This window comes from Chaetura pelagica, unplaced genomic scaffold, assembly GCF_000747805.2.
Source record: "Chaetura pelagica isolate M959 unplaced genomic scaffold, ChaPel_1.0 scaffold38, whole genome shotgun sequence".
Classification (NCBI taxonomy): domain Eukaryota; kingdom Metazoa; phylum Chordata; class Aves; order Apodiformes; family Apodidae; genus Chaetura; species Chaetura pelagica.
The window spans coordinates 911531-937065 of record NW_009954181.1 but is presented as its reverse complement, the minus strand read 5'-3'; the positions used below and the strand labels follow the sequence as shown (position 1 = coordinate 937065).

Here is a 25535-nt window from a genome sequence, read left to right as displayed (position 1 = left end):
AGTAAGGACCATCATGCATCCCTGGCAGGGAAATATTCCCACAGCAGTGGCCAGGGATGAGGTCTCCTGGCCATCTCTGGTTCTCAGTGGCCATGAGATGGATCTGGGGAGTGTGGCCCCATAGGTTGGCTGCTACAGCCCTGTATGCCATCTCTCCCCCCACTATCAAAACAGGAGGATGCCTTGAATCAGAGACCCTCCAAGGTATTCATCAGAGTGAAATGATGGCAACCAACAGCCAGGTCTTAACTCTTCATCAACAGCAGACCCCAGACATGGTGCCAAACACCTCAGAGCATGGTCAGACATGGGACTTGAATCAGGAGAAAGGTCTGGAGGTTTTCCGCTTTCCCTGGGCTCAACACAACCTCCAATGCACACGCCAAGGCAGAATGGATGAGCAGCAAGCACACACCTTCCCCAAAAGACAGGACACTTCATGTGTCTTGAGCATGGGTGGTGTCACCTTTAAGCTCTGTCCCCTACCCAGCCAGCCCCTTCAGCTACTCACCGTAGAGGATCATGCTGGCATTGGTGTTTCCTAGCTGGTTGGAGGCTACACAGGTGTAGTTGCCATAGTCCTGCTCAGAGACGTTGAAGAAAGTCAGTCTGGAGAAGAAGGCTTTGTTCTCCACTTTCAGGCCTTTCTGTCCTTCAGCCAGCCTGGGAGGAAGGCAGGAGGGGAGAGGGTCATGGGGGTGCTGTCAGGAGGTGAAGTACATGTTATCCCCTGGTCCTGCCTGAAAGCAGGGACATTGAGCTTGGGAAAAGATCAGGCACAAAGAAGGAGCAGAGAAGGGATTGGGAGAGATAGGGGAGATGCACACTGCTCTGCTGGGTCTGTCCCTCAGCTGCCAGCCCACACTGTCCCCATGATGTCTACAGGTATCCTCCCAGCTGCTGAGTCACTGCTGAAGGGGATGGCTGGGGACCTTCTCAAATGCTCTGCAGAGGGAGATGCTCACAAGTACTTGGGAAAGGCTCCTTCCCACCCAGCAGAGGAGCCAGGCTCTTGCCTTGGCCTTGAGGGCTCTGTGGTCCCCTCAGCTCTGCACGATGCTTTCCCACACCTTCCCCTTCCCTGACCCCTCGATGGGGCTGGCAGCACGTTTGGCAGTGAATGCTGCTGCAGACCTCTTTGATGGGTGTAAATACTGGCCCAGTGATGAGGTCTGTTCCATGGAACAGGGAGACACTTCTCCGCAAGCACAAAGGCTGAAGCACTAACCCAGTGCTTTGACTTCCCTGAACTGGTGTCCCCCTCCTGCTCTGCTCCTGCGGCTCTTTTACTTGTTAACTCCTCCCGCGAGATGCTACACGTCCATTATCACCCCTGCTGGGCTCCAACTGCTGATCCAGGCAGGCTGAGCCTGCTCCTGCTGCTGTTCCAAGGCCCTCATGATCTGACCTACTTGTGGGTAAAGTCTTTCATCTGCCAGGCAAACATCCACTGCTTTGTACAGTCTGCTCCTTTCCTTCCCCCAAACCCAGGGCAGGCAGACCCAGCCTCTCCTGAAGCATCTTTTCCAGCTAACCTTGCCTCCTTATTAGTTTCCTGCATGGCTGGTCCTGAGTTTGGATGCACCATGGTCCCTCTGGGCTTCCCAGGGAGAAGCTATGCAAAAGTGGGATAAAAAAGCCTTGCTTGCCTGCTGCTATTGGAGGGGACCTGCCTTGGCATCCAAACCCAGATTGTACCAAGGTTTGTTGGAGACTTTGCCCCGCTGCTGAGATGTGCCTGGTTAGGAAATGCCAAAGCTGCTGGCACTGGGCAGGGCTTGCTCAGGGTCAGTGTGTCCCATCCTGGTTTTCCCCTCAGGCTCTTACCTTTTGTCATCTTTGTACCACTGGAAGTCGGCGGAGGGGACAGCAGAGGCTTCACACAGCAGAATGCCCTTCTGCCCCACAGGCACCCCAGTGCTCTTGGCATCCGAGATGTACGGTGGGTCTGCAGGGAAGATGGGAGTCTGGGATCAGCTCCCAGCAGCCTCATGGTATCCTGCCCCCTCCCCTTGCTCCTCAGGCTCCCTTTGCTTTCCCACACTTACGAAGGAATAAAATTAATTTCTGAGCCCATGCTCAGCTCCTGCCACTCTGGTGCTGCTGTCTGGAGGTGTTTGGGCTTGTGAAGGACCAAGGATGTGTGCCCCTGTGCTAAGCCCAAGCAGCTGAAGGGGTGGCTAGAGAGGGGTTTAGGAGGGTCTTCACCTCTGAGCAAAAAAGATGCTGCTTTCATCCTTTCTCTGTTTCTTTCCCTCTCTCATATCTTCTCAAGAAAAAATAAAATAAAAATCCTATTTACTGCTCACTTCTCTCCCCTCCCTGGAGGTTATCAGCACAGCATCTCACCACAGGCAGGAAACCCAGGTTGATGTAGACAGCTGAGGAGGACGTGGTGGAACAAAAATGGAGCTTTGAAGGAAAGGGAACAAAGGGCAACCCCCCACCCCTTGCTCAGAAAAACTGCCACCACTTGTGTCCCTCTGGGGCCTGAGGTCTGCGTTTTCCCTGCTTCCTGCCCCCAAATCCCTGCCCTTCGTGGGGTGGCACAGTGACCCACTTTGATCCAGTCATACAGCCCCCAGGCCACTCACAGTTGACGGTGACTTTGACCCGCTGGACGACGGGCGCTGCCACGTCGTTGGAAGCGCTGCACTCGTACTCGCCCGACTGCTCCCGCGTGATGCCCGTGATCTCCAGGTACTCGTCCTCACTGATGAAGCCCACGGCTGCAGGGGCAGAGGGAGAGGGCTGTGAGTGATCAAGGGGGAACTGAAAACCTATGACCAGCTGTGGCAGTGTCACGCTGCCCTAGGACATCCACCCTCAGCATGCCCACATGCCTGTGTCTCACCATCCCATGAAACTCCCTGCCAGAGAGGTGTCTGCCAACACCAGAACTCTGTGCTGTCCCTGGCCCTGCTGAGAATGTCTCTTGCTGGGCATGACATCCCCAACATGCACACAGTGGGCAAAGTGTTCCTTGCTAAACCTGTACCCTGCTAAGATGGCCTGAAATCATCTCTCCTGGGCATCAAGGTGCAGGTGGCACCGCTGAGCTCACCTGGCTCTATGCAGACACCTCTCTCTGCTTCAATTAATTCACAACTAGTTTATTCCCATTACCTGAGGTGCCAACATCTTCCTTCAACTGAAATGCTTTGTCCTTGTGCCACTCCAGGCTCATTTCTACAGTCCCCATGGGGCTCCAGAATTGCCCCTTTGGGCTGCAGTGCAGCTCCTGGTTTAGTTCAAAGCTGGGCAGATGCAATTGGTGCCTTTTCCTTTTATCTGTCATCTTATGCTTCCCCCTTCCTTGCAAGAGCCCCTACTTCACCTTAAAGTGCTCCTGGGACCCTAGGGTGCTCAGCTGGTAAAGTGCAGGGGTTGGGCTGCCATAGCCTCTGGGTTGCCAGAGATCGGGGCGTGACAACAAATGCAGAGTTAAATAAAGGAACAGGGTAATTAGGACACGTCCACCACACGTCCTGGAGAAAACGCTGCTTGTCTCCAAACTAATGGCACGAGCAGGTTTTCGACAGCCCTTGAATGGGTACAACATCTCCCTTGCTTTCGTTTACATCTCCCCGTTGGATCTCCAGCAGCCAAGATGCTGTAATTACTGCACGAAGCATCTCCGAGCCCCGTGTCACACTTAATATTCCTATAAATTTTAAACGGTAGTCCTTGGTACATATGTGTGGCAATTGGTGTCATATTTTAATTACGCTTGCCCTACACCATCTGAAATTAATAATAGCTTGAATTACCAGTGTAATTTATAAATTAACATTGCTGCAGCATTAGGAAATAAATTAGCTCTGGACAGCTGTTTCTGGGAGCGAGCGCCGGTGGCAGAGAGGCCACGCGCAGGTCCCTGGTCCCCAGGGGACGTGGTGAGCTTGGCCAGCAGATCCCATGCTTCCCACCCAGCTACTGTGACCTGACGGGCCATGGCTCACCACGCTTGACCAGTCAACCACATGGATCTTGATCCTAACAAATTCAGGCAAAGTACTCCTGCGGGAACCTCCCGTCAGGGCACACGCAGTCTGCATCCCCCCGGCTGATACTTTTACAGCATCTCTTCCCATGGTACCTACATCTTCATGCTGTCACACACCGAGACAGCTGTTTTGAAAGCACGTGTATGTGGGGGTTTGCACATGGGGTCCTGAGCCAGCACCAATGCCATTTCTGTAACACCCACACACAGCTCAACAGAGTGAGGTCCTGTTGCAGGCACCCCAAGAACGCGGCAGGGTCCTCCTGTTGCAATTCTCCCTGCTGTTATTCTCAGCTCAAACTACAGCTAATATGCTCAGCCTTAAAAAAAATAAATCACACTTTGGCTCTGCCCTGCACTAGACCCCTGGGATTTCACAGATCCACTGCTCCTTTGCACACTCCACAGCTGAACCCAGGACCCCGTGTGTATACCTGCGTGCATCCCACTATCCCAAGCTGATCCAGCTGGGATGGCAGCTCTGTTCCACTGCTTTGGCACCTGCTGAAGTGAGTTTTCCCAAGTAACCTGCCATGATAAATTGCTGATGTCCACCCACATCTTTGGTCCGGTGCCGAAATTCCCACCCGAGCAGCTCCTGGTCAAAACTGCTGAGCTCATCAGTACTTAGTGCAACTGAAGGGCGAGATATGAAGGCGTTACCCCAAAATCAATATCCTTTGGAGTCACAAAAACTGCAGCACTGCATCTAGCAGGCCTGCAGCTGCAAAAAAAATAAAATAAAATAAATATATATAAAGAAAGGAAGAAAAATAAGGAGAGAGGGGAAAAAAACATCCCTTTTACGGCTGACCTAGAATCAGCTTCTCTGTAGCACAGCGCTGCCTGCTGATAAAATAACGACACAGCCAGTGGTTTCAGATGCTCTGTGAGCAAATCTGACTCAGGTTTGTGCAGAGGATCCAATAACTCTCCACTTCCTAACTAACCAAAGGCCCTTCCCCGAGCGCATCCGAGCTGGTAAGAATCAGCTCTCACCGTTGCTGAGCCGGAGCGCGTGTCCCTGGTTTGATCTGGGAGCAAAGCAGCTCGAGTGCATTTCATTACCCAGCAAAAGGCTTAATTAAAGTAATTGGAAGGGTCAGCTTTTCACCTGCAAAAGCTGGGGAAATGGAGAGATGAAGGTTTCCCCTGTGCTGGAGTAGTGCTGAACTCTGAGATACGTGCATGGTAATCAGCTGACGGAGAGGCAGAGTGCAAAGACTTCAGGGTTTTTGGGGTCTGGCACATTTTGTTTTGGCACCCCCAGCATTTTGGCTCCAGCCCATCAACTCCAACACGCAGAGCCCACCTCAGACTGAAACAGGAGGCTCTGAGTGGAGCTGACACCTGCTTTGTCCTGAGCCCAGTTTGGTATTACTCATGCTCACATAACGATGACGACAGCATTAGGAAGATGGTCCCTGCCAGAGGCTCTGGACAGATCCTGCCTCCTTAGTGCCAGTCTTGCAGGAAAACCAGAGTCTCACAGCTGGATTGTGCCAGCACCCATGTTGGCCACGGAGGGAAGGTGTTGATTGAGAGTAATTGCTGAGCTGCCTGGCTCTCTGGCCTCTGTGGTTTTTGCCTATTTATAATGGGAAATCTTGTTGATACTTGGACAAATCTCATTCATTAGTGACTGCCAGGAATGGCAAAATAAATAGAGGGGACTGAGGGAGAAGGGCTGGGGTTAAGTAAACACAAGCTGTAAGTGCAGACTTTGGTTATAGACAGCACCAGGGTACCTGTGTCACCACGGCTGCTGGGGTCCCTTTGGAACCACTGGGGCATGGGAGGGACATTTATCTGCCCACTGGGTTGCATGGGGACACAGATACTTCTTTGGGTGAAGTTCAGCTCCCTGACATTGCGAGTGAGGCAAGCCCAGCTTTTGGATGGGGGTTATTTGTCCCATCAGTCTCACTATACTCTGGATTACTTCCACTGCTCGCCTATGGCTGGAGCCAGAGCAAAGCCATGGGCACCCAACTACCACCATCCCTGCCTCCAAAAGCACCTGGAGCTTGGGGACACTTGGGGCAGGGCTGGCCCAGGGCTCCACGAGCTCCCTCCAGATGGTACCAGCCCTGCTCCACCAGAATTTATAGTGGGAACTTTTTACAACTGTCTCTGCTTGAGCAAAATCAGGAGCTGAAATATTGCTGGAATTGATGGGAGAGCTCTCTCACCTCCTCAGGAGTTAGAAAACCAGCACAGCCAGCACCTATCATTACTATTATTAATACTAATAATATAATACAGGCCAGAAATGGAACTGCCACAGACTAGGCAAAAGCATAACTCTTGCTCATCAGCCAAGGATGATGAACTAACATGGTGTGAGCTGGGGAGACAGAAAACCAGAGCCTGAATCCACCTGCTCTGCAAGCAGGAGCCTGTGCACAGACCACCATGTACGATTTAGGACTTGTTCTGCCAGACCTGCAGCTCTGCAGATCCTCATAAAAAACCTCAGAGAAGGGGAAGCACAAGCACAAAGGAGCAGGGAGGAAAACTCAGCCTGAAGCTGCAAAACACCCAAGACAGACTCAATGCATAATGAGCAGCCGAGCCAGGAGCTCGGCAAAGTTCGGCACAAAATCTGGGAGCCTCCAGCCAGAGATGGCCCAGCACACTGGCAGTGAGCAGCCCAAAATAAGGATGTGCAGAGAACTGAGCAATGTCTCTGGCATGGTGCAGGTAACTACTGTGGGGACATTGCCGTGGATGAGGCAGGAGTTGGTGATGTGCACGACAAGGACCCAGCACAGCAGAGCTCAGCCATCACAGCTGGGGGGATCCATGGAAGCAAAATCCTGGTCCTGCACTGAGGCAGAGCTAAGAGCTGGCAAAGCTGCCCTTGGGGTCCTGCACAGCATGGATGGATGAGGTGTGGGCAAATGCCTTGAGCATCCCTACTCCTCCCTTCCTGCCTTTCCCCATCCCTTGCTTCCTCTCATTTTCCCAGCCCAACTCATCTCCCTTCTGCCTCCTCCCACCTGTTTGCTTCCATTGAGCCTCTGACAAGATAACAATTCACTGCAAAGACAACACACCTTCCCCAAATGTATTTCAAGCCACCATTCCATTGCAGGTATCTAAGACACAACACTAAAGGCTTTCCCTGGCTGAATACTGCCCATGACACTGTTAAAAAAGCTTCATGGTGTCCTGCCAGGGCCCCAAGGTGCACCAAGCTACCGTCATTGCTTCTGTGCACTGTGCTGGCTCCTCAGGACCATGACCCTCACATAGTTCTGTCCCTGCTCCTGCTCCAAGGCACATGGCACATCATGCCCATTGTGTCACACACAGCACCCAGCAGCAACGGCGGATCCTTCACTGCTGCAATTTCCTCACATCATCTCTCTGCACCTTGGACCAGCCACCCAGAGCTTCAACATTTCCACCTCTAAAGCTCAAAAGTGCAACCTCAGCGATTGTCCCACAAGGTGCTTGATCTCCAGATGCCCAAAACCCCAGGACCGGTTCCAAAGGGCCACCCTGCCAAACCACTGAGTTTTCTGGGCACTGATCCAACCAGGTGGGATCGGCCAGAGGAAGAGAATATTTTATGGAGATAATTTTATTAAAATGTTTACAACAATGCAGATATCGACAAGTTGCTTCAATCAATAGCACAATTTATTGTCCTTCAAGGTGAACATTAAGCCAAGCTGCCCATTAGTCAATATTTACCTCCAAGGTCTATAAATCTTTATACGGGCTTCAGCAGATGTTGACAGCCACTGATTCCAGATAAGTAAAAATAAGAGCGTGAAACATTGCTCCTTTTGGAGGTGAAATAGTAACTAGTTAATTACAGTCCCTACAGCAATTCTGAGCTATCAATTTATGGCTACTTCTAGCAATAAAAATTAACATGGCGCAGACTCCCGGCTCCGAGTGACGCGCTAGAACCGAGAGCCATATATTTCAAACGTCACCCCGATGCAGTGGTGATGGCCATCTCATAACAGTTGATAGTGAATAAATAAAAGGCACAAAGGTAATAAGAGTGAATTGACTGTGCCTGACACTTGCTTCACCTCTCCTCTGCCGTGGCAGTGGGTGGAAAAGTGTTGGGTGGGTGATTTAGCGGCATGGTCTGGGTTTCTGGTAGGCAGGAGAGAAGATGGGGGAAGGGACCATCCCAACGTGATGTCTGGTGATAGGATAAGGGGCAATGGGTGCAAACTGGAACACAGGAGTTTCCATGTAAACATCAGAAAAAACTTCTTTGCTGTGAGAGTGCCAGAGCCCTGGGCCAGGCTGCCCAGAGAGGCTGTGGAGTCTCCTTCTCTGGAGACATTCCAACCCCCCTGGCCACGTTCCTGTGTGATGTGCTCTGGGTGCCCCTGCTCTGGCAGGGGGGTTGGGCTGGGGGATCTTTCCAGGTCCTTTCCAGCCCCTAAGATTCTGTGAAAGCCAGGCTCACAATGCAGGCAGGACAGCCCTGGTGACAAGGGCAAGGAAGAGCTAAGGCTGCCTCTGGCTCACACCCTGGCCAAAGATTGGGAAAGCTCCTGCTTCATCTCTTATTAATCAGTATTATCCCCTCCTGACTGCTCAATTAACACATACAGAATGAAGTTCAGGCAGTTCAAAAATTCCCTTTCCCATCCGATGAGGCAAATGACACTGGTCAGGACAGCTCCCCCTCTGCACACCCTCTTCTTCCCAACTCCCCAGTGCTGGCTTAATGTCGCCACGCTCTGGCGGAGAAAAACTGGGGGTAATTAACCTGCTGGAACTCATCCAAAGCAATCATTAAAAAAATGATTTTTTTAAGATTACCCTATCGACCCAGGCCAGCACAGCACACTCCTGTCCTCCTCTTGTGCATATTACATCCCTCCTTCCACAGGCTCCAGCCTGTTTCCCTCTCTGACCCTCCTAAGTGAACCAATTCCCTACAGGGTATGAACCTCCTCTTCTTATATTATAAGTAACAAGTGATAGAACAAGAGGAAATGGCCTCAAGTTGTGCCAGGGAGGTTCAGATTGGATATTAGGAATTACCTCCTCAACCCAAGGGTTGTCAGGCCCTGGGAAAGGCTGCCCAGGACCAGTCACCTTCCTTAAGGGAATTAAAAGCCATGTAGATGTGGTGCTGAAGGACATGGTTGGATTTGATGATCTTAAAGGCCTTTTCCAACCAAAATGATTCTGTGTTTCCGTTTGGCTTCAGAAAAGCCCCAGGGGATGGTGCCTTTGCTGCCAGGCTTTTGTGCTGAGGGCTCTGGAGCTTTGTAGCTCCCTCCACTGCTGCAGCTTGGGGACCCCCCTTATCCTCACACCTCAGGGGTGGTGACCATCTTGCCACCAAAGAGAGAAGGAATACCCTGCTTTCCTTGCATATGCCCTTCATTTAAATGGATCTGGCAGAACTTTCACAGCCAGTTTTGCTCCAAGCCCTGGTGCACATTGGAGTCCCAAGAGCACACTTGGGGCTCACCTGTCCTACAACAACTCAAATACTGCACTATTAAGTGGTCACGTGCAACAAACAGATCTCACTAGTCACTGGGACACGCAACTGGCCAATACCCTCCAAATGCCACCAAATCACCTGGTTGCTCAGCCTGTATTCACCATCTACACCACGGATGGCCAAAGTGAAGCACAGGGAGCCAAAAAAGCGAGTGGGCTCTCCCAGCATGGCCACCTCACCACCCTGCCCCACGTCCAGGGCTGGACCTCCCAGGCAAAGCTGTGCAGGGGATGCCTTCCCAGTCTGCTCCCCTCGCTGGCAGCGTCGGTCGAGCCGCCCATTATAGCACCATTGTAAAGAGTTTTTAGCTTAAAAGTCCTTGAAAGTTTCCCACTGTGACTCATCAAACCAGATCTTTTTCACGTTTCCTCTCTTCTCCACTAACAATATTTATACTCATTTCTTTTATTGAAATCTATCTGCCGCCTGTTCTATTAAAGCTGCCTGAGTGGCAGCTCCTGTTCTCCAGGAGCCCGCAGCCCATCTATTCTCCAGACAATGAGGTACAAGCAGTCTATCTTCTATTGTGCTCTCCAGCCTCCAACTCTCAAATCTTCCATTTCCAAAAGGAACATCAGCAATGCCTGCACTCAAAGGATCAGGATCCTGGGATGCATGGGGGCTTCCCGGTGCTGACCCGCCTCGCTGCCCTCCCTCTCCAGGTGAGCATCCCTGTGGAGATACTGCCATGGTACCCGTGATCCCTCAGGGATGCTCTTCCCCATCCCCTGTGCTCTGCAACTGGTGCTTCAACGTGGTTCCTGGCTGTCAAGCAGCTGCTGCATGCATGGCTCGCTGCTGCCGGGATGTTTCTGTGCCTCAGACAACTTATTTGTTACCGGGAATAAAAGAGGAGTGTTAAACCTTTTGTTTGCAAGAAGTAGTTCCTTGGGAAATAAAAGGATTATGGAAATTAATATTTAAAGAAACAAAACAACTCGGGGACCAACCACCCTTGAAGGAGGCTCTAACTCAGGAGCAAATGAGGCAAATAAAGAATGAGCCCTTTTATTCCGGCGTGCAGGAAAGTCGGGCTGGCTTGGAGGCAGCTCAGGGCTTGGAAACAGTGACTGTCCTCAGCCTCTCCTCCTGGGGTGCTGGTAAGGTGCTGAGCCATAGAAAAAGGTCCTGAAAGCAGATGTCACCCCCTTAGAACAAATTAGCAACAGCTGTGGTTTGCAAAGTGCCTAAGAGGGGTCAGATCTATTAGGGGGCTGCTTTTCTTAATGACACCCACTTCACAACCCCCAAGCCAAATATCATCCTCCTCGGACCTCAGGGGCCACCTGCTCAGAGGGTGAGGTGGCCCCTCGTGGTGGCACCAAAAGGGATGGATGCTCCCAGAAGAAAGGTCCAGAAGAAACTGTGGATTACACTGAGACACTTTCCATGCAGCTTTTCTGCCTCCTTGCAGGAACACATGCAAAAGGCAAATGAAAACCAAATCTTGAGGCTCCCACAGAGCCAAACCCTTTCCAGAGAGTTCCTGATGAAACAGCATCTCCCGGCAGCTCTGTGCTCCCACCCAAGCACCGACCCTGATCTCGGGCTGCCTGAGCTGCTCCTCCTCCCATGCTCCCTCCCACAGCCTAGAGCCACCCAACATGAAGTTCTCTCTCCTCTCTTTCCATACTTCTCCTTCCTCCCCATGATTTTTCTCCCTGTTGCCACTTGCAAGGTGAGAGAGGACGGCGTCGCTGGAATGAAAGATTCTCCTGCGTGCCCTCTCCCAGCAGCGGCCCTAATTCATTTTTCATGGCCCCTTGCAGTGACAAAAGCCTCTGCTTCTCTCTTGTAAGTGTGAGCTGTGCAATAAGTCAAAGCTGATGTGCATTTTCCCCCTGGGTGCCGGAGCTGTGCTTTTGATTTAATTTGGCCTGTTGTTTGGCTCGCAGCCTTCACCGGAGAGTTCCTTTGGAGAGCAGGCAAGGTAGGGCCCCGTACGGGCAGAGGGGCTGCCTGGCAGATGGGGTGCAGTGGGTAGCATGTAAATTATTTGCTGCAGTGATACCAAGATGTTGGGGAGTGACAGATGCTGCCAGAGAAAATCACTCAGACAAACACAAACATCCTGTTTGCAGGAGTAAATCCTGGCGCAACTTGGCTCTCCTGGAGTCTATCCCATTTCTGGCAGCTTTCTCATTGTCTCTAGGAGAAGCCGTGGTACACAAGGTTTGGAGAGGAGAGATAACACCATGAAATGAGGTGCTCCTGCCTGCTACTTGTGAGACTTGAGCAAAGCATCCCCCAAAAAATATCCAGCTGGGATACCCAGATCCACTGTATCCTCTCCCAACCACACGCCCCTGCGTGCCACCAGCATTGCTCTGCACGTGAGAGCATCTCTGTCCCCAAGCTCAACCTGAGGAGCCTTGTTTTCCTCTGGATTTGTCTGAAAAACAGCTGCTGGCAGGCAGGACTGTAGGGTCCCTCTGGCTGCAAATTTCAACCCTGAGGCTTTCTCCATAGGACAAGCTCTTAAGAAGCAACTGCAATCCAAGGCGTTAAACGGCTGTAACCTCAGCTAAGCTGCATTTCAGCTGCATTTAGGAAATATCCCTAGGATGGGAAGCAAGTGGCATAATGGCATTAGAGTGAAAAAATAAGCATCAAGTGCCAACTAAATCCATCCCCAGTGCTGGCAAGAAGTCACAGGGATCTTGGGAAACTTTCCCTTCTCCTTGCATATCCCAGCGAGCCCAGATGCTTTTGCTTCTGCAGATTTCTGCAAACGGAGGATATTTCCTTTCCCCTGGGACTCCCTGATCCCTTCCCATCCCCCTTGAACTATCAGAATTGAGGCAGGGTGAAGCTCACCAGCACCTCTCCATCATCTTTAGCCCATCTTTATTTTTTCCGACACGCTATTTTCCAGCCCAGTGGCCTTGCTCTGTCCCTTGTGTTTTATGGCACTGATGTCTCCATTTCTGGAGGATCATTCGGGATATTGTGGCTTACTGAGAGAAGCTGAGGGAATGCACAACCAGTGGGCACAGGGGGCTGGTGAGGATGCCATGAGCCCAGGGAGGGGAGATGGGGAGAAAGGGGTCATGCCTGGAATTGCAGGGGTGAGTGATGCTGGCCTCTGGGCACTGGGAGACACTGGGAACATGGGGACTGGACAATGGGGTGAGGTCTTGCTCAAGTCCACCATCACCTCTCCAGGCCTCCAGTGCAGGCATCAGTCCTGCTCTGGGCACTGGGAGGGGAGCAAGAGGCATTGCTCTTCCAGGGAAAAGCCATTTTAAAGAACAGCAGTGTATCACAGGAAGGGGAAAGACCCATGGGCTACAGCATTGCTCTGGCTTTAAATTATACTGTAGGAGGATAAAAATAAAGCAGAGGAAGACAGAGAGAGAGAGAGACCAGGAAGAAAAAGAATTGCCATTGTTTTACCAAGCAGATGGGAAAGTTCAGGGGATCAGAAAAAGACTATTATTATCTTGACTCGACCGAGAGAAGATGGGAAAGGAAGAGGCATTTTTTTCCCCTGCAGTGAGGAATGCTGTGGCTGAAGACATTTCAGCAAAGAGTCAGAAGGTAAACGGTGCCGTCAGCTCCAGGCGGCACCTGAGTTATCTCCATGGCCTGGGTCCATCACCAGGAGTTGGCTTTTTGTCCCTGTCCCCAGCAGTGACGCTGCATCACACACCGCGCTTGCAAGGGGGGAGCGGTGGGCAGGGAAGGGTGACTGGGGTGCATATCCTCCAGCTGTGGCAATGTGCCAGCTGTGCCACCAGATGTGTCAGCTGCCTGTGGCACCACAGCTGTGGGAACCCCTCCACTACACCACCAGCTCCTGCTCCCCTGTGCTGGGACAAGCTGACTGCCAGGCCTGACTACCCAAACTCCTGCTGCCCTGCCCCAGAGGGACCCTTCAGCGTGCTACAAACCACTCAAGAATGCACTAAATACACAACAAATCTCCCTGCTTTTCCTGCTGGCCATGTAACCAGGAGCAAAAAACCATTTTTTCCCCCCAGTTCATGTGACATGCTCCTTTTTTTTCTCCATGTGCAGCAGTGCTTACAACTCCAGGGTGACTCACTGCTGCTGTTCAGCTCAGCACAGGGCAGCCCAGCAGCTCCAAGCTCACCAGGATGGTTCTCAGCAGGGTTTCTTATCCTCACCAGAGACAAGAGAATTCCCTTCCTACCTGTGTTCAGGCTAGGGGAAGCATGGGCACCAAAAAACAATGTACAAAGTCAACTGGTGCAACATCTTCCCTGCCAATTGTCAAGGTCATGGGACAGGAAAACGAGGAGGTGGACAGCGGGTCTGCTCCATCTGTGTCCCTCCCTGCAGTCAGTCCCAAACTTTCTCCCTTTCCCTCCACTATCATTTGTACAATTTTTCCTCTCCTCTCCTTTTCCCTTTTCCTCCCTCCACCACACAGACCTTCCCTTGCTCCCTTGTCACCTTCCCTTCTCTGCACCCACATCTCCCTGGGGATGTAGAGAGGGGCTTGGCAACCTGCCCTGCCTAATCCCGCGGCTACCAGCTCCTCGGGCACTTAATATTCACGACAGAGAGAAACATTTCACGGCGAATTGGACGCACATTCAACTGGAAATGGAAATTTTATGACTCTTCTCACTCTGCGCCGCCGAGTACACCAGCTGAGAAAACATGGAAGCAAACGAACACCCTGTGAACTGTAAAGTATATTAATAATGAAATCACAGCCTGGGAAATGAAGGCTTTATTCTGTTTATATTCTGCTCCATTAATAGAGGGCACTCGCTCTAGCTCCACCCCATTAGCTGGCAATCTGTGCAGAGGAGGAGCACAAGGACAGACGGCAGAGGGACAGTGGCAGGGGGCAAAAATCTCCTTCCTGATGGACAAAGCTTCCCAAAGGCAAGAACTGGGCTGCAAGCAAAGAAAAAAGCTGATGGATGGCACGGGTGGGTAAAGGCAGGGGATGTCTTTGGCCTTAGTGCCCTGCCCCAAGGAAGCTTGGCATGTGGAACAGATGTTACAAGGGAAGAAAGGGAGGAAATGGTGATGGCAGGAAAAAGAAAGGCACAAATTTTGGGGAAATCAGCTCCAACACCACCAGAAGCCCCCTAGCAATGTGCCAGCACCAGGAAAGCCATCCATGCTCAGCCTTGAGCTTCCTCCCTGTGCTGCTTATTCCCAGCACCCACCTGCCAGGGTTTGAGTATCTCCAGCACCTCCCCAGGCATCCTTCCCACCCCTCATAAGGACACCACATCCCTCTGGGATGGAAGTACCTACTTCCACACCCACAGCCCTGCAGCTGTGCCAATTGCTCTGGATGTCTTGCCCAAATCAATATTTCAGTGCTATTCCCCCACACACAGCCCTGCCCTTGGCTGGACAGACTTTGGCCACAGGTGGGGCCACCCAGCCAGGCTCTTTCCTCCCCAAAAACAACTGCAGCAGCTTATGGAAAGCACATCACAGGAGCTAAAACGAGCTGGAGCCCAGTTTTCTATAGCTGAAGCGACCCAGTGTTGACAGAATGGGGACGCATTTCCACAGCTCGCGTTTTTATAATAATACCTCAGGGGAGTCTCTGGCAAAGTTTGGCCCAAATATAATTAGTTTGCACAGCTATTAGGGGCTGATAAAAGGTTTTAATTTGTGTGGAGATCTCTCCAATCTCAGGCACTCCTGTCCCTTGCTCTACCCCCAAGCCAGATGAATGAAAGGAGAGTCCCAGGCAGGGAACGAGTGCCCGGCGCAAAGCCTCACATTTCCCAGGGAAGGAGCTCATTGCTAAAGAAAAGATGGAAAACCCAGCAAGCTGACACCAGCACTGTGCTGGGCTTTGTCCACCTTGTTCCCCCACTCCAAAGGAATAACTAATATATTCCCTTCATCCTGTGGCACTGGTGGGGATGCAGAAGAGCCACCAGAGTGGGGTGATGCTGCTGGGGGGTGAAAATCGCAGTCTTTGCACAAAGCTGGAGCACAGGATGCTCAGGTGGGTGGCAGAAAGGGTGTTATCCCAGGTGGTGGGAGAAAATAGACACTTCCCCCCTGCCTAACCAGGTCCCTCTGCTGCTGCTGAGATTGCCATGTAAATGTCAGCTAAGGAGTGAGAAAAATAAATCTCTGATATTCTTATTAGTAACACTTTGTATGGGGTCCCATCTCCCTTGCACCAGCAGCACCAGTTGGGAACGTTTGTAACACCACAGCAGCTCTCACCTCTGCAGGAAAGGTGACCGAGGGGACAAGCTGAAGGATAAAATGTGGGGGTGCAGGCAGAGCTGCCTGCTTTTGCCCCAGAGTTGGGCAGGAACCAGCAGCACTGCTGCTCCCCAAGAGCCACCAGCCCACCCGCCTCCCCCGGCTGAGATAAGGAGCAGAGCACGCTCTGCCTCTGGCAAGGAGGGAAAGCGTGACATTGCAAAGCTCTATTCAGGGAATATGCTGAAGCAGAAAGGGTTGGAAGGTGGTTTGTTTTTTTCCTCCTTTTCTTAAGGGAAAGACGTTGCCTCATTTGTAGCTAGTAGGGGTCTTGCTATTTTTGTACCAGGATGCATATTTTAAAGGCAGCTGTGCCAAATGTGCAAACAAATCAGCTCCGAGAGTTCATTTCCACCATGCAGGGAATCAAAAATCATACTTTTATACATATATAGATACACACGTGCAAGTACATCACCTCCCGTTGCTTTGAAAAAGCAAGAGGAACCAGGGCACATTCAGTGGAAGCAAAAAGATGAAGGAGCTACCCACAACCCAGCACTTCACACATGGCATTCAAACCCAGTTTAACTCATTCCTGGAGGAAAGCATGATCCTGGGTCCTGCTGGGCCACATTCTGCTCCCATGGGAGTTGATGGAGAAGCTGCTAGCACTCAAGGGGCTAAATATTCACCCTGTTGCTGGCAGAATCATGTGGCTGGTCACGGCACAAATCCACATGCTTTGCAAGCAACCATGGCAGCTTCTCTTTCACCACAACCATGCACTAAACTAGGGTCCACCTCCACGTCCTGCTCCTTCAAGAGCACCACAACCTATTTATTTCCATCCAACATGATGCAAATGGAGCTGGGCCACCCATGACCCATCTCCTGGCTGATCTGTCCAGCAGGTGCTGATTAAGAGCCCATCAAAACCAGTGGCAGATTTACAGGTTAACAATGATTTAGTGGAGCACACCGCAGCCAAATTAATGCTGGCGATAATGTAGTTTACCTCATTAAACAATGCACACCAAGATCCTGTCTGTTGTAAAACAATTGGTCTCTGAAGCCTAGTGTTCATCTTCCAGGGTTGCTGGGAGATAATAAATGGGTAATATTCCGGTGATAATGGTAATGGAGTCACGGCTCAGAGCTAATATTATGGCAAAGCAGTAATTATTTCAACAGTAAACAAGGGGACGGTTGAGCTGCCGACAGGATGGGAGCTGGTTGAAATGCTTCAGTTAATTTAGCTGGAGACAAGGCCTACAACTGCCTCCTGGAAGGAGGATGAGGTGTTCAGCCACCAAACGAGTTGGATGAGCCTCTGTGTAACTCCTGGCCACCATAAGACCCGAGGGACTGATGGTGAGGTGGGATATCATGTACGGCAAAGCCACCAACCCAACCCAACGTTGCAGCTCAGGGCTGGCTCTGGGGCCCATCGTACAGTCATGGTAGGAAGACTCCACTTATGTTGGCTCACACGTCATCTCCCTCATCCTTCTTCCTCAAGAGGCACCCAAACCCTCCATTTCTGCAAGGCTCTACAAGCTTTGGTTGGCTCTTCTGTATGTGTCCAACTCAAGACAATGCAAACAAACCCTTCCTGATGCCTAAAGACCAAGAAGAGAGGTGAGGTGGGTGCTTGGCCTCCTCCAAAACCACCTGAACCCTCAACAGGAGACAGTGCAGAAAGAGGAGACCCAGGATGAACACAGAATCAGCCTTACACAAACCACCTACTCACTCTGAGAGAGATTTCCCTGTTAAAAGGACCAGCAGAGAGCACAACTCTCTGGTCTAAAGTTTATGAGGTGACTTGAGGTAAGGTTAGAGGGAGAGATGTCGTGGGATGCTGAGCCTGATCACTGTGATAGACACAGCAGTATAAAAGTGGACAGAAATCTTCCCACCTGAATGGATTGTCCTTCTCTCAGTGCCTCCCGGCCAGGCTCCAGATCTGATGTCTGACCTGCAAATATCCCCTGCCTCCTGTCCAGAAAAGATCCTGGTAGGATGAAGGACAGCAAGGAACATGCTTAAAGGACAAACCTCTGAGAGGGGAGGACGTGGCCCCTTCCCAGGAACAAGAAACTCTTCAAGCTGGATTTTTTTTGTAGTTGCTTGTCCTCTTGTGTTAAGCCCTGCCTTGAGGCAGAGAGAATCAATATATCCCAATATCCCAGACTTCTCCCAGAGTCCCTTTGCTGGTTTGCTGCTGATGTATAGACAGATGATCTCATGAGACCTCTGCCACATTAGGCCACTGTGTCTCATCTATCTTAAGTGCACACACGAGCTGTGATTGCTGCTGCGTCCGAGCGCCTCACGTCTGCAATGTATTTATCCTCCCACCGGCCCTGCGAGACCAGGGACTGCTATGTGCCTCTTCCAGGGACCACACAGAGGGCTAAAGAGGTTAAATGGACTGATTGCCAAGGGTATCCAGGCTGTGGCAGCATTGGGACTCTCCAAGCATCTTCCCTCAGCTCAGGACTTCAGCTCTGCACAGGATCCAGCTTTCAGCACTGAGCTTAATCCTGAGATTAATGAGGGATTCTCGCTATAAAGACCTCTCGATCAGACCTCTTACAAGTAAATACACCATCAAGCCAAACCATAATGTTTTCCTACCCTGGCAGCCACTGCCTTAAGCCTTACACTAGAATCCATCATACTACAGCAATAATCAAAAAGCAATTAGATAAAACCATGGCAGAAAAGTCCATCAAGCGTCGTTAAGGATGACGACTTGGATGCAGGCTCTGGCTCAGGACATCCATGCATGGCAGACTGGTGCTGGCCAGGCAGATGTGCCAGTGAAGGTATCTGTGTGCACGCTCCTAGTTTTTACACCCCTTCCTTGTGTCCCTGGCCCCGTCACAGCAGGATAACCATGCTAACTCTCTGATGACAGAGCCCTCATTGCCATTACTGCTAAGACATCCTTGCTTCTCCTGGACCGAGCGCTCATCCCTCCTGGGAGAGCCCTCACTGCAATTCCTTAGCACATGTCCTGACTTTAAGGGGAGACATGAGGAGTCTGGTGTCTGCAGCAGTGACAAATACACCCCGTTAGCTCAGCATGGTGTTGAGCTGTGGTGCCAGCCTGTGCCCAGCAACTTGGGATGTCGCACATTTTCCTAGCAAAGAAATTCCAGCCTTTGTCCACTGAGAGATGAAAACCAGGCTGACAACATGGCAATTGCCATGACAACATCAGAGTTACCCCCCAAAATAAATAAAGAGCACAGTAACTATGGAAACACCTGAGTGACCAAAGCCAGACTATTACCTAGAAGACTTCTCTGCAGTTTACAGATGGCATGAGGTTGGGGAGAGAAATAAATCCGAAGTCTTTGAAACAAAGAGATGCTCAGCACCTTTGGGTGCAAAGACAAATGTCTGTGGGCACGCACAAGGCTGCCTGTCAGACCTCAGTGTCCAAGTCCCCTGCACAACCTACATCTCTGGAAAGATGATGCTTCCTTCCCGCTGGATGTTACATCCTGATCGTGGTTGGTTACCTACAGAGAATCACACAATGGTTCAGGTTGGAAGGGAGCTTTAAAGGTCACCTAGTCCAAGCCCCCTGCAGTGAGTAGAAACATCTTCATCTTACATCCTTCTTTCCCTCTTTGCCCTTCTCCCTCCTTTCACCCTGCTGAGGATGGGTCTCTGTTGGCTGCCATCCTGATGGTCTTGACACCACAGGGGTGCCAAGGGGGATGGAGCTACTGTGGGCTAGTCCAGCATTAGTGGGAGAAGAAATGAAAAGGACAGAAAGGAGCGAAGCAGAGGGACAAAAGATGGGCTGTAACACATCGTGCTTCTGCAGATTCACAAAACCCTTCTTCAGTGGCAGCATCCTGATTTGCTTGCAGCAGGAAGATGAGGATGGACACAGGTTGGGCCAGGCACCGTGCAAGGCTCTGAGTGGTGATGGGGACACCAGCAGGACCAGCACTCCTGTGAAAACTTGCTCAGGCTCACTCAGCTCTTCAGTTTCACAGCAAAGATGCTCTCCTCCTCCCAGCTGCAGGGAACTCTTCCAGTCCCAAGACCAAACAGAGCCTCAAAAACAGGCTTAATGATTGCCATAACATGGCAACAACTGCAGACATGAAAATTCAGCAGAACTTACCAGATCAAGCCACTGAACAGATATTGCCCTGGACCAGAGCAATGCATGGGAGAGAAAACAACCAGCCAAAGGAGCTGGAAATGGCTGGAAAAGGGTCTTGAGTGGGATCAGCCACTGGGGAGCTGGGCTGCCCTCTGTGTCAATCCGCTGAGGGACCCAACCACAGGCTCCCCTGGTGAGCAAACACTCTTATTTGCTCCACTTCCCACCCAGAGCTGCACAGTAGGCTTACAGCTGCCAAGAAAATAATAAAACCCGTGAAGTGCCTTTGCAGAGAGGAGCACTCAGAGGCAGAAGCGCAGGGAGCGGCTCCTCATGGAAGGGAGCTTTAAAGGTCACCTAGTCCAAGCCCCCTGCAGTGAGTAGAAACATCTTCATCTTACATCCTTCTTTCCCTCTTTGCCCTTCTCCCTCCTTTCACCCTGCTGAGGATGGGTCTCTGTTGGCTGCCATCCTGATGGTCTTGACACCACAGGGGTGCCAAGGGGGATGGAGCTACTGTGGGCTAGTCCAGCATTAGTGGGAGAAGAAATGAAAAGGACAGAAAGGAGCGAAGCAGAGGGACAAAAGATGGGCTGTAACACATCGTGCTTCTGCAGATTCACAAAACCCTTCTTCAGTGGCAGCATCCTGATTTGCTTGCAGCAGGAAGATGAGGATGGACACAGGTTGGGCCAGGCACCGTGCAAGGCTCTGAGTGGTGATGGGGACACCAGCAGGACCAGCACTCCTGTGAAAACTTGCTCAGGCTCACTCAGCTCTTCAGTTTCACAGCAAAGATGCTCTCCTCCTCCCAGCTGCAGGGAACTCTTCCAGTCCCAAGACCAAACAGAGCCTCAAAAACAGGCTTAATGATTGCCATAACATGGCAACAACTGCAGACATGAAAATTCAGCAGAACTTACCAGATCAAGCCACTGAACAGATATTGCCCTGGACCAGAGCAATGCATGGGAGAGAAAACAACCAGCCAAAGGAGCTGGAAATGGCTGGAAAAGGGTCTTGAGTGGGATCAGCCACTGGGGAGCTGGGCTGCCCTCTGTGTCAATCCGCTGAGGGACCCAACCACAGGCTCCCCTGGTGAGCAAACACTCTTATTTGCTCCACTTCCCACCCAGAGCTGCACAGTAGGCTTACAGCTGCCAAGAAAATAATAAAACCCATGAAGTGCCTTTGCAAAGAGGAGCACTCAGAGGCAGAAGCGCAGGGAGCGGCTCCTCAGCCACCGCTCCGGCCGTGCCTGGCACAGGCAGCGCTATCAGAGCCTCTCCCCAGCGACACCGGGGTGAGCTCCTTACCCATCTGCTGTGTAAACCCTTAAATTATGCACCAGCTTTCACCAATCCTCCACAGTCCCTTTTCTCCACCACTCCAAGAGAGATGAGGAAAGACAGCGAGAAGGAACGAGGAAGCGGTTGGCTTGAGAATTCCCCAGGGATGAGCAGCGAGGAGGAAGATCCACAGAGAGGGGCTGACAGCTAACTTGGGGTCCCTGCTCCCTCCTGGCTCCCCAAACTAGAGGATATCCTGCTTGGGAAAGGGTTACTTTGGATTTGCTGTAGCACCTCTGTGCATCTGCATCTTGTTTTCAGTCCCCATGTTCCCAATCCTTATCCCTCCTGTGTGCACTGAATGCACAGTGGAGAAGTAGAGGTTCCCCTTGGTGGTTTGGCAGACCATGCGAGAGAAGGACAGCACCTGTGGAGACATGTGGCCACCAAAGCTGCTTGGGGCCACCCCTGGGCTCAGCACCCTCCATCAGCAGGAGGCCAGACTCAAGTCAATCTCTGTGATCACTTGTTCCCTTCGAGTTTTGAAAGCAGAATGTCTAATCATGGCCAAAATTGGGTAAGAGCTGCTGCTGCAAATTACACAGCGCCACAGGTAATTTCTGATTAGCTCACTCTTCCTCTTCTGGTGCATCCTCAGTTTCCATAGCAGCTAAATCCTAAGTAAAATGGAAACATCTGGTTCAAGTGCAGGTAAAGATTCCCTGGGGAATGAAATCTGCTGGATGGCAGCAAACGTGGAAAATAGCCCTCATGAAAGGCAGAGACAATGTAAGGCAGGAGCCTGCTTAGGGGAGGATGGATGTGCAGGAGGTGGCAGCAAGGGGCACGGGAGCAGGAGAGGAGGAGATGTGGGAAGAAGAGTGGGGCTGGGAGGGAAAGAAGATTCATGGGAAAATAGGCAGTGAGGAGCCTGAGAGGAAATCACATTGTCAGGGGAGACAAGGAGAATGGCAAAGGGTTCAAGGTGGGAGCACACGGACTGCCTCAACCATAAATGCTGCCTGATGGTGACAGATCCAGCAACAGCAACTTGCACACCATGGAGGAGCACACGGGTGCCCTGCATTTCATCACCCATCCACACACGGACCCCAACCAAAAACCACCCTCTTGGAGGCATAACCACCTAAGGTGGAAAAGCCAACACGTGCACGGGGGGGGAAATGGTTTTTACAGAGGCTACTGTCAAGGGAACAGGCTGAGCTGCTGCCGACTCAGCTCGCTCTGTGCCTGGGCTATGGAGAGTGATGGATCTGGCCCAGCAGTTTGCTACAGAGCAGACAAATAGCAAAAAATCAATGGAGCTGCACCAAGACAGCACAGCCATTGTCAGGCAGCTGACCAGAGAGAGCAGACCTGGCACCATCCATCACTGCCACCACTGCCCTGTCTCCTTGGGCTGCTGGACAGCCCGGCCAGGGCGTCCCTGAGAAGAACCTGAGGGAAGTGCCTGGGACAAAAGCCCAGACTGATAAAAACTCAGGGGAAAACTGACTGAGGTTGAACTGAAGCACTTAAATGGGATCAGAGGGTCAGAGTCAGGTACTACCCCTTGGCTGGAAGGCTCGTCTCACCCAAAGCCCCCAGATCTCACCTCAGCTCACTGGGAATAACAGGTCATCAAAATCCAAAACAAGTGCCAAAAACCAGCTGGAAAAGGGTTTCAATAAGATGCTCCCAAACAGGCAAGTGTGGGAAGTTGTATCCCACCCCCGCAGCTCTGCTCAGGTTTGCTTACCAATTAACAAGGCCACCAATTAATTCTTCATGTCTTTCCCTGCTCATTTACACTTCTCCTTAGAATCAGCATGTGACAATTCCCAAAAACCAGTTCAAAATAGGGACAATCACACTCAACCTCTAAGCATGACAACCCCAAGCTGGTACCTACTGCCAGTCCTCCAGACCAGAAAACCCATCATCTCCTCTCTCAGACCACCAAGGCAGATGTATCTCCACCAGTCACCAACTCCTGCAGTAAGTCAAGTCTCTTGGGTGCAAATCACCTTCTCTTTGCCACTCAAGTGCCACATGTGCCAGCAGCCCCTCCACAGCCACTGTGCTTTTCCCAAAGTATTCCAGGAAATGTTCAACTCTTACCTTTGGGTGAGATGTGTCTCCAGGTGATTGTTGGATCTGGCCTGCCCGTGGCTATGCAGGTGAGGCTGACATTGCCACCCTCGTTGATGGAGATGTCAGAAGAGATCTCGATAATTTTCGGAGACACTGCAATGAAACAAAGAGGGAAATGACAATGCAACTGGTTCTGCTCTGACTCTAATCTCAAAACATGGGTGAAGGAGGTTGAATTTCCTTCCTCCTTCCACCATGGCAAGCAGTAGCCCATCAGTCTCATCTGACTTGACAGGAACACACAGGAAAAGCAGGAAAGCAGGGGCAAAGAAAATGGGGTTGAAGTGAGAAGAAATTGTAGCCAAAGGGGATTCAGTCATTTCAGGGAGTCTTGAGACACCCTCAGCACCTCTGTGGTATGTGAGATGGTACTTCTTCCCCATCTCACTTCCAGTATTCATCCTGTCCTCCACCATGACAAACCCTTTCCAGTAGATCTGCATCCTACTGGGAAAAAAACATCCACCCCCTCCAAAAACTCCAAACACAAAAGTCACTCCTGGGGCAACAAAAGCACCTGAAGCAAACACAGGGCTTGCAGCTCTTCCTGCAGCTGTCTTAGAATCACAGAATGATTTGGGTTAGAAGGGACCTTCAAGATCATCTAGTTCCCCTGCATGGGCAGGGACACCTCCCACCAGCCCAGGTTGCTCCAAACCCCATCCAACCTGCCCTTCAACACTGCCAGGGATGGGGCAGCCACAGCTTCCCTGGGCAACCTGGGCCAGGCTCTCACCACCCTCACACTCCAGAATTTCTTCCTAATGTCTAACCTGAATCTGTCATGCCCTCACAACCAGAAAAGCACCAAGAAGAGCTGGGCATGAAGATGACAAGTCTACAGAGGAGCATCTGAGGTCTATCACTGTGCAAAAGGAGTAGTCATTCCATATGGATGAAAGCCATCCTGCTGCATTGCCACTGCCACCACCGATGTCCAGGAGTGGGTCAGACACACAGGGCCCAGACCCAAAGAGGGAACATGGAGACAGGTCAGGGGTGCTGAGAAGGGGGAGGGCTGAGGAGTGAGCAGGGAGCTTTCTGTGTGAGCTGCCATGTGGCTGCCAGGGAGGGCTGGGGTTTCTGTGAGCATTACAGCAAAGCTGCACGAGAAAAACGATCAGCTGCTGTTCTCATCCTGCACCTGCAGAACATAATAAAGACCATCACCTTCCTTGCCTGATTTTTTTTTGCCAGGCTGCTCTCCAGAGCCCAGCAGCAGCTTGGCACCCCGCTGCGGCACTTTGCAGGAGTGTCACAAATCACTTGCAAAACATCCTGCTCCTTCCAGCCTCCCCGGGCGAGCCCCGTGCATCGACCCACTGGAAGCTGCAACCCGGAGTATTGCAACACCAATGTTCCCGACCCAAATCCCACTGCCCAGCAACCCTTCCCTGCCTCTCCCCACCTCCTGCATCTTCCCAGGGCTGTGCTGAGCTGGAATGACTGCAATGGCCTTGCACGCATTGCCTCTGCTGTGCAGGTAAGTAATTTATTGATCCGTAAAGCACTCCAAGATGCTCTGCAAGGGATTATGTCATGCCAGTGCCGTGCAATAAAATAAAAAATGATGGATTTTTTGTGAACAGGAGGGTGATTTAAGGTTTGTAGTTGGAAGTGTAGTTAAAGTACATTTTAAGTGGAAATCAAGGTGGGTAATGAATTATTCTCTGTTTTGAAGGGCTTCTGGGAGTTCATTTTTTTGCTGCTCTGGGCACGATGGCTAATCTGCTAATCATGCACTGGAGGACAACCATGGTTCCCACACCCCCAGAATAGTGGGGGCTCAGGGGCAGGACAGTGGAGGGCACAAAGACGATACCAAAAGAAATATTAATATGCATCAGTGTTATTAAGCCCAACACAAGGGGACAGCACATGTCTCCTGGGACCACGGAGCTGAGAGATGCTCTGCCAACAGCCAGGGTTGTCCATTGAGGAGATGCAATTAATTACAACAGTGTTACGATTGTCCCACTGTGTTTCCTGACGAGGCTGGGACTGCCAGCCAGGAAACCCACGTGCACTTTAAAAAGACCAAGCTTACAGTCTGGACAACAAAAATAGGTCAAGGAGGTATAACCATGGCCATTTCAGAGAGGTGGAAAGAGACAAGTGTGGTGGATTGGCCTCCATCGCCTGTGAAGAGGCAATAGTTTCCAGCTAAGTCCTAAGAAAAGTAGAGCAAGATCTATCATCCTCAAAGCAATGCTCACTAAATCACAGAGGAACCTTCCTTGTGTTTTTAATCACTGAATCCACCATCAACCCAATTCAGCTTGTTTTGCAGAG

At 51.2% G+C, this 25535-nt stretch overlaps 1 protein-coding gene across 1 annotated transcript in view; it reads right to left on the bottom strand.

Annotated features, from left to right (window-relative positions):
• Positions 1 to 503: 503 nt before the first annotated feature.
• LOC104393388 (protein CEPU-1) overlaps positions 504 to 25535 on the bottom strand; it is a 133295-nt gene continuing 108263 nt past the window's right edge. Inside the window, exons 3-6 of the mRNA XM_010002876.1 lie at positions 23211 to 23336; positions 2595 to 2729; positions 1828 to 1948; positions 504 to 663 (exon numbers count right to left, since the gene is read on the bottom strand). Coding sequence (XP_010001178.1) covers positions 504 to 663; positions 1828 to 1948; positions 2595 to 2729; positions 23211 to 23336 — 542 coding nt within the window. The remainder of the gene's footprint in view (positions 664 to 1827; positions 1949 to 2594; positions 2730 to 23210; positions 23337 to 25535) is intronic.